The 16,227-nt window shown below is 38.6% G+C and overlaps 1 protein-coding gene across 19 annotated transcripts in view; it reads right to left on the bottom strand.

Moving 5' to 3' along the window:
* The window catches only part of ROBO2 (roundabout guidance receptor 2), a 1,066,866-nt gene that overhangs the window by 132,966 nt on the left and 917,673 nt on the right, over positions 1-16,227 (bottom strand). For all 19 annotated transcript variants that reach the window (XM_061357715.1, XM_061357704.1, XM_061357703.1 and 16 more), the window contains 2 exons: positions 11,492-11,649; positions 9,749-9,869 (listed from right to left, as the gene is read on the bottom strand). In XM_061357715.1, coding sequence (XP_061213699.1) covers positions 9,749-9,869; positions 11,492-11,649 — 279 coding nt within the window. The remainder of the gene's footprint in view (positions 1-9,748; positions 9,870-11,491; positions 11,650-16,227) is intronic.

The following is a 16,227-nucleotide window of genomic DNA, read 5'->3' as shown; positions in this document are numbered from 1 at the left end:
AAATCCAGATGCAGAGCCACAATCTGATCTCAGTTATACTGGTACAAATTCAAAGTACCGGTAATTTCATTTGAGAGGATGTCACTGGGGTTAGTTTCCAAGTTGCCTTTGGATTGAATGAATTTTGTTCTATCCTCCCCTAGCCATACCACACTTTTATTGTCATAAATTATTTCTTCTAGTCAAACCATTGTAACACTGGGTTTATACAAAGCAGTATTTCAAGGCAGATTTATTATAAAGATATTTAAAACTGGTTACACACTACATTTCACATTTCATTCTCAGCAAGTTGAAGGGTATAATGTCACTTAAAAACTTAACTTAAACTTCACACAGATGTAAATGGTACCAGATACTGACTCAGGCAGCTTGTCTTGATAACTACAGAGCTGAGTTTACAGGTTGGTTATCCATGTTTATTGTACAATAATAATACCAATAATAATAATAATTATTATATAGTAATAGTATAGCATTAAAAGAACATTAAAAACATTGCAAAATCAAGCACACAGCACCTCAGTGCCAGAACTAAGGCTGTCTGTGCACCCTTTAATCACTCCCTTCCTATCTATACCTTATGGGACTGGCTGCAATTATATGATGGCACACTATTTTTTTCCCAAACCTCTTTAGATTGTTGGTATTCATTTAGTGAGCGGGTGTTTAATATTTTCCTGTTGTCACTCCGTTCAGTGGGTGGCCTCCTGTCAGACTACTCAAACTTTACTTCAAATGCAGAATTATTAATTTCCTCATGACCTCCACTGTACCCATCTTAATGCTTTATAAACAATACTCTTATTTTCATAGCTCCTCTCTGAGGCGCAATGGAGAGCTAAGAAAGCATGAGAAGAAGTAGCTGCTAAATTTTCATGCCCAACCTGAAACGCAAAACTGCCCTTTTTTGTGGGAGGAGGGGAAATTTAGCATTAATTTTGATTTCAGTTGCAGTTATTAAAATGTTCATCACTTGTACAAATCAGAATATTAAGTCAGAAAATAAGGAACACAAAACCACCTGTTAATAATTATGTAAATGAGTGACTGCATCACATAGGAATTCCATGATACAAGCAGAGGGACCTATTGGCAGGGAAAACATATTTTGTCAGCAGAAGAATAGACATGCTCAAGAATCTAAAGCACTTTTCCAGATGCTAAAGATAAAAACATGTCTAATGGGCAGAGATTCTTCTCCCCAGTTCTTCCAAGCCATTGCTGTTGTTCTGTTCCTAGTCCTGCCCAGGACCTGCAGGTTCCATTAGTGTTTGAGTAAGTAAATTCAGTTCTAGTCTCTCTCTCTCTTCACCTTGAGGTCTACCTTTATACCCTGTTTCAAGTCTGTCTACAAGTCACATATAACCTTCTCTACAGCTCCTTGTCCTGAGTGTTCTTCATCAGGTTTTTTCTTCTGTGTACGTACTTTCCTGACTCTTCCCCAGCTCCAGCTAGGTTTGCTCCTACCCTCACCTATGTATCTTTGCCAGACTGCAACAGTGCTTCAAGCCCCTCTTCATTCCAGCTGCTGGCTGCGCCAGATGTTTTGAGCTGATGACTGCTTCCTTATTCCCGATTTGTCTGCTTTTAGCCCAGAATACTGCTTTCCACAATATTAACACAAGAAAAATTGGTTGAAGTAACCAAGCATCATCCCAAGAGAATGACAGCTGCAGGAGTGCAGTGCAGTTCCAGGAAAACGAAGCTCATTTCCCAAGTTTGTTAGACCTGCATTCTACCTTGTCTCTCTGATGTATGAACTGATCATTTATTCTTTGTTTAAGCAGGTGTATATTTGGTTAAATTTAGTGAAAATTCTTTGGACAAGCAAAGAAATTGCATCTCTGGTATAGTGTAGGTATTTCCCATCAAATTTTAGGTCCCAGCTATTCAGTATGAAGGACCTGCATTTCTCAGGACAAAAAGCTACCTCCATTCCTCTCCTTCAAATCCTTCTCCACCTCCCTCCAATCACCGCTTTCTCCTTAAAATTGCATTAGCTTCAACATTTTTTAAAAAGAATTAATTATTTTGGTAATTAAAACAAAATAAAAATTCAGTTTTCAAATCCAGCATGGGATTTTTTGGATAACGACTTTTAGTTTGACAAACTTATTAGAACTGGACAAAGTAACAAAAGTATTAGTTGCTGACGTAAATGCTAGCAATGCACTTGGCCTGGCTGTAATTATGTGGATCTAGAATGGAATATCTTAATGAAGCTTTATGTAAGTTTACAACAGTATCTTATTCTCAGCTTCTCTCCTAAGAAGAGCTCAGACCAAACCCTGCTCTGAGCTCATACACAACACTCTCTGCATTTTGATATTTGTTTTTCAAGAGATGATCCTACACCAAGAAATTTAGATCCAGATCAGCATCCTCATAGGTGATTTAGAGACCCGGGTTCATCCACACTGAATTCAAATAACTCTGCACGTGCCTGTATGTTGGCTTAGTCTGCATACAAAAACAATTTTAGACCATGTTTATAAAAGCTGCCTGTAAACAGCTAAAAAACTAATGTATGCATGTTTATGAAATTGCTACTTGTGGCTGTAAATCCTTCTATACGGGAGATTAGAAAATAAATTCCTATCACATTTTTAGGAGAACCCAGCTGATAAGACAGGAAATGGCCCAAAGGTCATTAGGTAAATCACTTGATTCCACATCAAGGATTTGATGTATTAGGAGTGTACACACACATTTGTTTCAGATCTGCTTCTCAAACTGTGTATTTCCCAAACCAGTTAAGAAATTGCTAGAAAAGAAATAGCTATGTAAGTAAAGATCCCAGTTGGCAAGGACATGCAAATACCAATAACTGTTCTTTCCATTTTTCCATCATCTCTGCATTTTATACAGGATGAATCAGGAAAGAACAAGTTCTCTCTCATGTTGTTTCCTGGATTTGTATCACTCAGACAACCCTGTGAATATGTCCAATAGCTAATTATACAGCTATAAACTGATCAGAGTGAATGCCATTGCCAATGCAATTAACATTCTTTATGTGAGATTAACTGGATTTGAGTCACCTGCATAACTTGCTTACAATATTAATCTCTCAAGAGACAGAGCGCTGCTTGCCCAAGCATGCTAAATAAAGAAGGCTTCTTCATGCAGCCAGATCAAATTTAGTTTCAGAGCTAAACCTGAGAAAAATTATTTGTATTTTTTCCTCCTTTGAAATGGTTTGCCCATAAATAAAGCCTTGTGGTATAATTAAACACTGTTATTCTGTCAACAGCATTCAGAACAATATATTTGAGAAACAAGAAGAAAGGGCAGTAAATTAAAATCACAGACATATATAAAAAATTTAATATAGCTATTTTATAAGCTTTCACTGAGTAAATAAAGTACCTACTTCCCAGACTTTCTCTGATGAATATTAAAAATCTTTGAAGAGAACTATAAAATAGGTCATGGTTATATGTCATGTCAACCTGTCGTGCTATTACTAGTGTGACCTTTATAACTTCAGAATAAACTTTGCTTGCAGTTATAAAAGGGGATTGTTAATGCAATCTGGACACACACCTACAATCTGTTGCAGTGTTTGAGATCTGCACTGCAAGAAAACCTAGAGAACTGATCCTAACCAGAAACACAAGAAAATCCTTTCCTTGCTTTGGGTGATGACACAAGTTAACCCCAGAACTCAATTTTTCCTCTATTTAACAACTGGTCTGAGTAACACAGTCTATTAGAGAGGTTCAGATGACCTTCAGTTGTATTGCTGCCCTTTCTCTGTTCCTCAAAAAGTTAGACAGCCATATATGGGACCTCAATCTAATTAAAATGATCCTTAATATATTTTCTCTGCTGAGGCAACTGCTAGAGTAAAGGATTTGATGGTCCCCATAATGTACAGGCTCAATCTGATTTAGAACTGTTTTCTCTGTCTTTGCTGGGAGAAGGCATTGGGTTTTTTTAACTGTTTTTGTGTTCTAGAAAGAAGTACTAAAACACAAATTAAAAGGCTTTGGGGAGGGATTTAATTGCAAATAGTTAAAAGTAAAAGCTTTTTTTACACAGTGTTCTGAAGAAAAGAGAAAAAATAAAAGAAACACTAGATGGCTGGAAGTACATTTCACTTCAGAATGCTGTCAATAGCTTAGATACTTCATTAACTGCAACATGGTCTGGATAAATTAAAGCTTTCTTCTAAAAATGAAGATGTGGAAGAAGACATGATATTAGGATTACACTGAATTTACCTACATCAGCCAAATAAACGGAAATACAATTGCAAAAGCAGATGGTTTGATATTTAAAGACATTTTTCTACAGCCTCTTTTTAGGCACTTCACCTTTTTTCGTTTGAGAAATTAGCACTCCTGTAGACATTGTAAACTTCTACACTTTAAGCGGTACTCAAGATGTGATGAGATTGTATGGCAAAGGTATGGAGCACTGTTAAGAGGCACATACAAAGTAGATTTTTATCAATTGTTAGTGTTTCCCTCCTTTCATATACATCTCTGTGTTAATTTCAGGTTTTACTGAGCATTACATATGGATTTTGGAGACCAAATCCTTTCACAACTGGTCATCACCTGTAGATAACAAATAATGCTGTGCTGGTTTTGACTGGGGTAGAGTTGGTATGGGGCTATGTTTTGAATTGTGCTGAAAACAGCGTTGATAACACAGGGATGTTTTAGTTACTGCTGAGCGCTGCTTGCACAGAGCCAAGCCCTTTTCTGCTCCTCACCCCACCCCACCAACAAGTAGTCTGGGGGTGCACAAGGAGTTGGTAGGGGACCTGGCCAGGACAGCTGACCCCAACTAACCAAAGGGATGTCCCAGACCATAGGGTGTTATGCTCAGCATATAAAGCTGGGAGAATAAGAAAGAGGGGAAAATTCAGTTATGCCATTTGTCTTCCCAAGTAACCATTAAGCATGATGTAGCCCTGCTTTCCTGGAGATGGCTGAACCCCCACCTGCTGATGGGAAGTGGTGAATGAATTCTTTGGGCTGCTTTAATTGCATGCACACCTTTTGCTTTACCTATTAAACTGTCTGTATCTCAACCAATGAGTTTTCTCACATTTATCTTCTGAATCTTACCCCCATGCCACCAGGAGGATAATGATCAGGAGGGTGGTGCTCACTTGCTGGCTGAGGTTAAATCACAACAACTGCAAAGTTAAACTGTCTTATTGCAAACTGCCACACGTACACTGCAACTGAAAAATACAAGGATTTGAAGAAAAACAGGAGGAGTTTCTCTCTGAATGACAAAATACACACTGCAAATTTCTCTGTCTTGAGCTGTGAATGTGTACCCAGTTTGGGCAGATTCTCCACGTAACTGGGAAAGCTTCTGGGACTAATCTCCATGATATGACAGGACAAGACTCTCTGATACGGCCTTTCCTGTAATCAGAGCTCAGGAAAGTAGAATGTGGCACATCTTCCTTAAGGGACTTTTGGATTTTTTTCCTCTAACATCATATCATCCTGGCATACTTTTCCTGGAACTATGGTATCTCTTTCAGCTGGAACTATGGTATCTCTTTCAGTCTGACAATGTCTAGAGAACATCAAACACAAATACTTCTTCAAGCATCAGACAAAAATACCCCTTGATCCCACAGGACCTTATTAACTGAAAAAAGGTTCAGGTACCAAAGCAGAAATCAAAGATTAATCCAAAACAATCTTCAATATGTCTGCATTGACATATCTTTTAAGACATTTTTGTACTGTCCTAGTTATGCTTTATATTCTTTTGAGGCTCTTCTAAATATAACTTTTTGCACTGCTTGATGCCAGCCTCTTGAAGTTGATATATTAAGGCTTTCATTGATTTCACTAAGCTTCAGAATCAATATACAAGATATACCTTTGTACATTCTCTTCAAACATGCCATTTTAAGTCCAAAGGAAAAACACAAGAGTCTGAAATAGTTAAAACAACTTGAAAAGTTATCTGAGAATAGTGCAGTAGTATGACAAAATGATAAAAGGTTAACTTAAACAGTAATGCTTTATTTAATTTTTGGCTCTATACTTTGTGTTTACAAAAAAAGCTTTCTTACAAATTGGAATGAAACTGTTTCTCGTTGGCATCTTGCTTTAATTCTGTTCCGCCAAAGGCTATACACCCAAACACAAGCAAAGCAGCCTAATATCTATCACTTACATGCCTGAATTTGGCCTTTACAATAATGCATCCATAAAGTACCATGCTACCTCTTTTTGTGAACGTTAGGATAGATAGATTAGTTATTAACTTCCTTTAAAGGCCAACTTAGAGTGCAACAGACCTTGTCTTCTTGCTTTAATCCGTGATTACACCTTGGAGTCTCATAAAAGGCAAAAACTATCACTAGTGCTTGAAAGCAAAGACTAATATCATGTAATGCATCACTGCCACTATTCAAAACACCAGGATAATTTTTTGGAAGCACTACTTATATCATCAGTTTTGTTTGTGATATTTTACTGTGAAAGTTTGGACATTTTTCTGCTGGAAGAAGAAACATGACTTGGGAACAAAAGAAACACAAATCTGCGCTGACACTAAAAGTAGGCTGTTAGCAGTGACTAAATGTTGAAAACTAGGTTTCTTATGCAGACGGGGTTGACAAATATAATACTAATTTTGTGAAAGTTCTACAGGTATTATCCACAACTGTCTCTTAGCAATAGTTCTTATTGAATGGGTACCCAGCCAAGTGACTGTATTCTGCACATTGCGAACTTTCAATTTTATCTACTTCTTTCCAAGGTAGTTTCTTATTGCCCATGTATTTTATTGTTTTTAAACTCAGGAAAGGTGTAATCTTTTAGGCTAGGCTTCCATGCTGTTCCCCTTGGGCCACCAATTACCACCACACTGACTCAGTTTTTCCAGAGGCAGTACCTCCATATAAATTTACTGTACAGGAAGCCAGAGATCTGTCATGAATCACATGCAGAAATTAACTTCAACTATTACAGAAAAACTTGCAAAGCCAAAAGTAACAAGTGGCCGATTCCTGGAAAGGTTTATAAACTAGTATGAAACAGTTCCTTTTTCTACAGAGTAGCATGTTTACCAAGGCCTCCTTCAGACTATGGAAAGGTTTTGGGGGTTCACTATTTGGAAAATGAATAGAGACATTAATAATCAGCTACTTTATACACATTCCTCTCCAGAATCAGCATCAGCTGTAGGCTTTCCAGCCACTTTATTGCATTCTCTAAGTCTCTCAGCTAAGAGATCTTCATTTTAACTCTAAAGCCCATTTTCAAATATCTCTAAAACAGTTAAAATTGTGCACATGAATAATATATAAGCATTATGATATTTTTAGCATATTTTCCTCCATGTCTGCACTATTCCCATGTTCCTCAAACCTGTGAGTCACCTTAGAGGAAGGTGCTGGACTTAACAAATGACCCGTAGCTTTGCCACTGTTCAGTGAAGTCAATCTGAACATGCACAGTGAATCTGATGTTTCCCAGAGTTGCTGGATTTATTGTGTATGCTGATACTGATTGGACTGCCCTGTAGATAAGTTGCTTCCTGGAAAAATCTGAATAATGCTCTCCAGTGTACTTGTCCATACACCCACTCGCCCACTAGCTGCTGCCTGTAGCCCAGGAATGGCATACAACTGTTCTGCTGTTGGAAGGCAAAGCCAAGTCACCTCCTATCACACAGGGCAGACAAGGGCTAACCTCTGCACATCTATCCAGTGAGTCCAATACACCAACATGGAGCTTCAGGGCGGGGTGACACCGAGGAAGTGGGCACAGGATAGTGAAATTGGCTTGTCAAACAGCAGATGATGACCTGAGTGCCTGCCTTCTGCATGCTATACTTGTACGGCGAAAAGGAAAATAGGAAGGCAATACCTAGACTGAAGATGAATTTTAGATAGGAAGATACCCAGATAGGAAAGGAATTTAAAATACAATTTTATTCAAGAAGCCTAACACAATTATGAAGAATTAAAATACCTAATTTCGTTTATTGCTGATTTTGTTCACTATCCACAAATTAGGTTTAGGTTGTATTTTAAGAGTTGATTGCTATGATTAAATCCTGCCAAAAAAAAAAAAAATCAGAACATTGCAATCGGCTATGTATTATTTTACATATCAAGACAAACCTAATATTTTTTGTAGCTCTGCAGGATACAAAATTACATGCCTATTTCAATTTTTATTCCTACAGTTCAATGCCTTTTAACAAATTATTTTCTTAAGCATTTCTTAAGGCTTTATAGTTTAGGACTGCAATCTGCTTGCTATCCACAGGGAGTATTAACAGAGATTATCAGTACTTAAACTGATGAAGAAGATATGTCATGTCTCTTTTACATTTGTAAAAAGGCACATCTTCAACAGATGGGCTGCAAAGGACATAATAATTTGACAGAGATCATTTCTGTGTTGTTTTTTCTTGTTTTGCAAGGTATACTAGTTCTGCCTTTAAAAGTCCATGAATCCACAACAAACTAAGTGGAATGGAAGCTTTTACAGTCTTGTAATGCTGGAAAGCAGCACATCCTCAGTCACCCACAGATCTTGTCTAGCAGAGACTTTTCTATGCCTTTTGAATACCATAATATATTTGTTTTTTTTCAAGTGGACAAACAAAATGTTGAATTGCACATAAATGCAAGCACAGAACCATGTGATAGGGTTTTTCAGTGCGCCATATTAGGTAGAAGGGGAAAAAAAAACAGGATCATCTGCTTGAGAAAGGAACTTAGGATTTATATGGAAAGTATTACTAGGATTACAAGCAGTCTTGTTTGGAATTTTAGTATTCTATCAAGGATATCAAAAAGCTTGTAGCAGGAGGGAACATTAATGCTTTTTCTCTCTCTTTTGTATCCCTGTATGGGTTTTCTTTAGCTGAGAGGAGTTTTTTCCTTATTGATTTTCTTCTGTTTGCTCAAGACCTCTTGACTAATTCCTGCAAACCCACAGCTAATGGTAAATAGAAATATCATGACTGCAGGATGTACTGCAGCGGGAAAGAAGGCTTGCTTCTTTCCCAGTTGTTGGCAGGATGGATCCAGCATTAGGTTCAGTACTATTCTATTCTTGCTGCAGACCCTAACCATAGCTCAAATGTTCCTAACAACTTCTTGCTTTGCCCATTAGGTCTGGAAGTTCTTTCATGCAGGAAGCCTATCCTATTTTGATTCATTCCGCAGCACCAAACCCTAAATGATGCCCTGGCTTGCAGGATGAAAAGCTGTTTCATGCTCTTTAAAAAAAAAAAAAGGCAGAAGTATCTCTATATGTTCAAAAAAATTGATCTCAGGGTTTTCTCCAATGACTTTTTACTGATCAATTGAGCTCTTCTGTGCTCTCCTACAAAGGTTTGATTTCACAGTCCCACAGCAATAAGGAATTATTCAAATAGGCAATGCTGGTTCAAATCTCTGGCAAGCAGGCATTTGTCAACCATATTAGAAGTAGCTTAATTACATTTTGTGTGGGAGAGCATTGTGTTCTGCCCTACCGCCTCTGACTGTATGCACGCCACCAAGGACCTCCAAGTAGACTGAAACTGTGTGCTGAGAAAGAAAATTTTGAGCCATCACAGCTCCATAATTACAAACTGCAGCCTTTGAAAACTGGTCTGCAGAAACTGTGAAATGCATCTGAAGCAGTACTACTGCATTTTGTTAACCTTGTTTCGCCTCCTATTTTGATGAGTCATGTAGGTCAATTAGGTCTATGGCATTTGCAGTGAAAGGAAACAAAAGCTTGAGTTGATTTACCAAAGACAGTCAGCTCTGCTGGATCGCTGTCTCGCTCCCCCACGATGTTTGTGCCAACACAAGTGTACATGCCAGCATCACTTTTTCTTGTATTGGAGATCATCAGCTTTCCGCCACGTATCTGTTTCAAAACAAGGAATGTATCTTTACCTTCAGGTAAACAAACAATACCATCAAAATGTTGCCTTCTCAGGCAGCAAGTCCTAAAGGCTAAGACACTTAAAAATTTTGTTTATAAATATATGTATAGCTTTAAAATTATAATCCTATATATTTAAATGTCTTTACGCTGTTATAGAAGACATTTTATCCTACTGACTGGTTTTAGCTGCACTTCAGTTTTTTCTTCAGTTTTCATTAAATGCTCTGCATTTCAAAGATTACATTTCTTCCTCTATGGCAATGCAAAGTGCTTATAATTTGTGCATGATGATATGCAAAGCACTCTTGACATCTCCCTCAAGAAAAAGGCAATCTTACTTAGTTTTATTTAGTTCTTTTTTTTTCCCACTGGTGTCTGAGCAGTTTCTTTGTTCACTGATTAAGACAGATTTTCTCTTCTCCTTGATGCAAACAGACTGAACCTAGCCCAAACTGAGAATTTGTCTCCCAGAAGACTAAACATTTTCCTGGCCTACAAAGGGTGCTCACAGAGTGAAAGAGCAGAGTACCTGAAAGCAATAAAGTAATACATTTGCAGCTTGTGAAGTCACAGACAGTGTCAAAAGTTAGTGGGGTGCTTCACAATAAGCTAAGAATATAGCCAAAGAAACCAGAGTCCAATAATAATAATAACCAGTTCCCTGCCACTCTTCCTTTCTCTACTCTTGAGTAGACCCTAGCAGAGACAGCCTGGCCCACAAATAGCAACAACTTAGACTGTTTAGCTTGAAATAATTCCTCAGGCATCCAAAGCAATAAACAAGCTTCCTGATAGAACTTCCATATCGAATAAGGTCAGCATCGAATGAGTTACATATCATTACGTACAATGTAAAACTTTTTAAATGAATATTAACAGTATTAGCATTTCAAAATCAGGAATTAAATGTCCCCACACCCTTAATTTAGTAATTTTCTTGCATAAACCACAAGAATTTCTAATCACTTGATAAGTTAGGTATTTCTGCTGGATCCTTTTTCGTTCAGTACATAGAATGAACTGTCACAGAATTCAACCAGTGTTACTTATTTACTCAATATTAATCCTTAATCAGGAGCAATCATTCTTTAGATTATAACTTTACAATTTATTTAGAATACACATCCCAGTTACTATACTAAATACATTACCGATTTCATCCTAAGCTGGTGGTTTTCCCCGTAGAGTATTTGTGTACCTCATACATATGACTGATTATATCTTTAAAACACCTCTCTGATATAAGGTCTGATACTCTTACTGAACTGGGATTTCATTTTAATGAACTGAGATCTAGAAAAGGTAAGGCCAAATAGATCAAAGACATCCACTGTGTCCCCCATCTAACAGCGCACCTTACATAACCAAAACAACAGCTCTAATGGACCTCCTTTGCACTGGTTATACAAATCAGGCCTCAAGAAGTGCAGGTTGGAGACCCAAACCAGCAGAAATGAACAACTCTTCCCCCCTCATCTGGAAAGCTTGGAGAGGCAAACTGTAAAGACTAATGACTATACAGCCTTAAGGTTCTGCTGCAGTCAGTGTGAGGCTTCAGTGCAGGCCCTGCCTCTATAGACAAGCACTCGAGTTATACTCACACTGATCCGCTCTTCCCTGTCATCAATACGGACTTTATCTTTCTTCCAGTAGATTGTAGGCTCAGGGTGTCCACGAGGTGGCTGGCACTCCAATATGGCAGGCTCTCCAGCTGCCACCACAACATCTGTAGGGTTTTGGCGGAAGTCATCCCGTAGCACTAATGCAATATATGAGAGAAAGAAGAAAAAAATTACTAGAAGTGATGCCATTGCAAGTAGGGGAAAAAAACACATGCAGGTACACATATTAAATATTAAACAAACAAGCCTTAATCATTATTAGGTGATGACTTTGCACCCTGTATTTACTGTAAGAGATGTCAGAAGTTTGTGAGGAATGACCTTTTGTCCAATGGAAGCAGATTTCACGTACATGGGTTTTTTCCCCCCTTTTTTTCTCCAGATAAGAACACTGATCTGCATTTAAATTAGAAAGACCTGCAACACCTCTGACTCTTTTTAACCTTGACAGGGTCACTTCCCATACTTGCAAAACTAGCATTGCAGGCCTGATGTTGAGTTCTTTTCATAAAAGAAAACAACATGTTGAATGTCTGATTTGCTTGGATTTCCAACTCAGCATAAGCTAGGTGAAAAAGTGACACAACTAATGCTGAACTGTGGAGTTACACTTTGATGAAGGGTACTATTGTTATTACTGTTATTATTGCTATCACCAAATGCATGCCGAAGAGATCACCAGTTCTAAAAGCTGTCAGAGAAATCAAGTTGATGGTAGCATGCTTCCAGCATATTTAATTCTTCCTTTTGTTGTTTTTTTTTTAGTTTTAGTATTTCTGCAACTTTGACCAGTGCTGCCCCAAGACATCGAAAGAAAAGAGCATTTAAATCACCAAGCTGTCTGAGGCAACACAGGGCAGATTCTGATGTAAATAAGGCTTCTATGAGAAGGATTAGGTCCAGCTAGCTGGCTTCAGTGTGTTAAAATAATATCCACTTCATCGTCATTCTTCCATGTGTGTCCTAGTCTCTAGGTTAATTGACATTCTTATAAACATAAAACTGAAAATAGCTCTAGATGAGCTACTGAAATAGAATTTAGGGCATTTCTCCTCCTTGAATTTCAGCTACGTATGGCTTTCATTACAGCTTTAAAACAGTTCTCGCCCTTAATGGAACAGGGGCCCTCTGAGAAATTAAAAAACACTGTCTCCTAGTGAAGGGGGCAAGTCAAGAAGAGTTCATCAGAAATTGCTCAGTCTCATTTCATAAGCAGAGATAATTTACTGCTTTCAGTGTTAATAAAATGTGCCCCATTTTAACATTTGGAACTGAATATTTTTCTGTTCTGTAATAAGCCAGAAGAAAATATGATTAATGCATACAAGAATTGGTTTCTGAATGGGCTGAGGTGAGAGGGCTGTGTACATGTAGCACTCAAAACGACATAGGAAGTAACTTTTATTGTTCCCCATTTTGGGATACACAGGTAGGTCCCAGAGGAAGGAGGGAATTAATTGGAAGTTAATTCCTTTCCTAACACATGAAAAAAAAAAAAGGACTGACTGCTCTTGAAATATAAAATAAAAGTGACAGGACACAATTGGCAACAAATGCAGCTCTGGTAAGAGCCACTAGACTTCTTCGGTTATATACCCAAAAGATGTATTTTTTCCAACAGATAACAAAAGATTCAAGCCCAAAATATTTCTGATTAATAAAAATACTCATACACTTCTGTTTTGCAATAAGCAAATTGTTAGAAATTGAATTATAGAGCTTCAAGATGAAAAAGTAACATGCAATGAACAGCATTGAAACAGTATGCTGGAGATCATGGGCTGCTGACTATCTGGCATTATGCAAACCCAAGAAAGTTCATATCACAGGAATTTCAGGGAAAGAATCACAAAAAGAAGCATTACAAAATCACATATTTTAGGAAACATCTTCATGCATCTCTGTGATCACTATCAAACCCAGGAAGAAAAAGTCCTAGGCAATACTATGCCCTCTTTCATAGAACTGGCCACTGTATAAGTATCAAATTCTTCCATTATTTTTACACACAAAAGAAATATTAATTTTTATTGGCTTCATTCTTTGTACAATTACAGAACTTCAGTGAAAATCCATTAGTGGAAAATTGCCACAAAATCACCAGATCCTACAACATAATGACTTATACACTCCTCTCTCCTAACCCCTAGCAGCAACATTAAGGAAGGCATTTTCCTTGAACATTTCACACCGCTTTATGAAGCTGACAAACACAGTTTCTTGGGGTGATACACAGCAAATTACATTAACTTTCTCTGAATCATCCCAGCAACTGTGTAAGGTTCCAATCAGCCTCAGAATATGAGGCTAAGATGTGATTTGATTTTATCACATTCCTTTACCCAAGTCTTACTGCAAATCTGGCTTGAATGGAAGACAAAATTGATGCTACAGGGTTTACTTAATCTTGCTCTGTACCTTGGCACATATGTGAATCTTGAATAAATATATCTCATCATTTCCATCTAAAGCATTCTGCGTTTTGGAGAAAAACAAAAACGGCTGGAGAAAAATGAAATAGGGGAAAAAATAAAGCAGGGAGAGAAAGACAAAGATAAGAAAAAACATGTGGAATATAAATTTAAAGAGAGAAAACAACTTGGAAGGGAAGAGGAGGAACACTTATTTTGGGAGAGCGAAAATAAAAAGGAAGGAAAGGAGTAAGAATAAAAGCAAAGAGAAAAACAAGGTAAAAAGCAGACGGAATAGGCTGTCACTCCTGCAATTCACTGTTTTTAATGGAATATAACAACACTGATAGAAAACACAGATGTTAATCTGATCAGCACACCCATCCCAGCACATCCAAACATCACCCCAAGAAAGAAGGAGCAGAGAAGAGGAAGTGCGTGAACTGGCGACTTTGACTGTCCCACTCCAGTGGCACAGAAAGCCACAGATGAAAGGAGCATCAACTGGAAGTTGAGTTCACACTTATTAGCACACAGTAAATGGAAAAGCTGCAGCACAGCTTAAGGCATACACCATATCTAATGGCACAATCGTCTGTGAAAACAGACAAAACGGTTGAGAGCTGCAGAATATTCCTCAGCCAATTATCCACAATTGCTGGATACTTCCAAATAACTAGTAGTGCACCTGAGCAGATCGCCCCTCTCCACACACTGGTAAAAGGCTTTTGTTCACTAGAGAAGCCAGCCCTCCTCAGGGCCCTCTTGGCAGTGCACAAATATTAACATTTTAAAAATCCAACACACGTGACAGGGTCCATTTTCTGTCAGGATCCTCTTCCTCATGCCATGTTCTTATTTTGCTTTATCCCAATTTTAGCATAAGTTACACAGCTCCCTTTGTGATCGTACGGGTGTTATCCTCTATATAACAAGGGACACTAAACGCCAAAGAGAATAATGGTTGGCATCCCACCCTGCCTGCCCAGGCTAGGACCCCAGTCTACTCAAAGGGCAGCACCATAGAGGTTGCCATGCAGCCCTGACGGTGATGTAGAGGGGAGCTGCTCCCCTCGTCCAACCCCACGGCAGCTCAAATATCCTCATATTTCAATAGGCAAAGCCTCAGAAGGGCAAAAGCTTCCGGATGGCTACACCTTGCTGTCTGGAAAGGACAGCTAAATTGTAAACACAGCCTCTAATGCTGCTGCAGACAAAAGCTAATTAAACTTTGATCGGTATCTTTGTAGCTTGAACAAGCTGATGCTGCTCAAACAAGATAGATGTCTGCAAGCTGTCATGGTGGTCTTTAAGGGATGCGAAGTCCTGTGTGGCCATTTACAGGTACCTGTGAGTGCAATCACAGGAAGCAAGCGCATCTCTCAGCGGCAGTGCTGAGATAAACACTTGGTGGCCACGAACCTGCCAGAGACAGGGAGAAAGAGGGAAAAAGAAGTCCTTGCTACCAAGGCAACTGCTTGCCAGCACCTGCCAGCTTAGGACCAAATCCAGTCCCCGGTCAAACCCATGCTCATAAACTGAGGGAATTACATGGAAACCGAATTAATTTCCTTGACAGAGGCTCCAGCAATTTGTTTAAAGGAAGCTGAGATAAAGCTACAACATTTACAGGGAAGGAGGGAAGGTGAGGGGGTCAAAAGTACTCTAGGCTTGATATCCATGCCTTAATCCTGCTTTCCAGTACAACAGCTTTTGGGTCCTTAGGAAGAAAACATTTTTATAGGATTTACATTTACATGATGATTACAAATAACCATCTGTCTGCTCCTACTTTTTCAATCTGGTCCATGTCCCATGAGCCCCCAGCCTATGGTCAGAGCAGCTAAGCTGGAAGGAAGAAGTGGATGCCCGTCAGGAGGCTTTGGGATAATTGCATTCTTCTCCCACCAGCCCTCGGCTCTCCACCTCCACCCCCCAGAGCACAGGGCAAACATCTGAGATTACCGTGGATCAGAGGGAGGAAAAGACTATCTTTTTTTGCCTTTTTCAATGAATGATGTCTTAAAACACCGCTACATCTGTTGTGCTGACTAGAGGGTATAAAGAGATATCGAGTAAATATTAATGTGCTTCTGCAACTTGGGTCCTGGTAGTTTATCTTCCCCCTCCTCTTCTGTGTTGTGCTATCTCAGGGTAGTATTATTCTCATATAAAGTTTTTACAGTTGGTCACCTGCGACATGCAGGTAGATTTCCCCTGATTCAAGGCACTGCCCCACAGCATCTTCCTAAATCTTCATCTCTTTACCACTGCCTTGGCACTCTTCTCCTCTGATATACTGAT

The sequence above is a fragment of the Neopsephotus bourkii genome, unplaced genomic scaffold (assembly GCF_033783945.1).
Source record: "Neopsephotus bourkii isolate Nb327-2 ecotype Australia unplaced genomic scaffold, CSIRO-AGI_Nbou_v1 NB_911, whole genome shotgun sequence".
In the NCBI taxonomy this organism is placed as follows: Eukaryota; Metazoa; Chordata; class Aves; order Psittaciformes; family Psittacidae; genus Neopsephotus; species Neopsephotus bourkii.
This window is presented reverse-complemented; position numbering and strand designations above follow the sequence as displayed.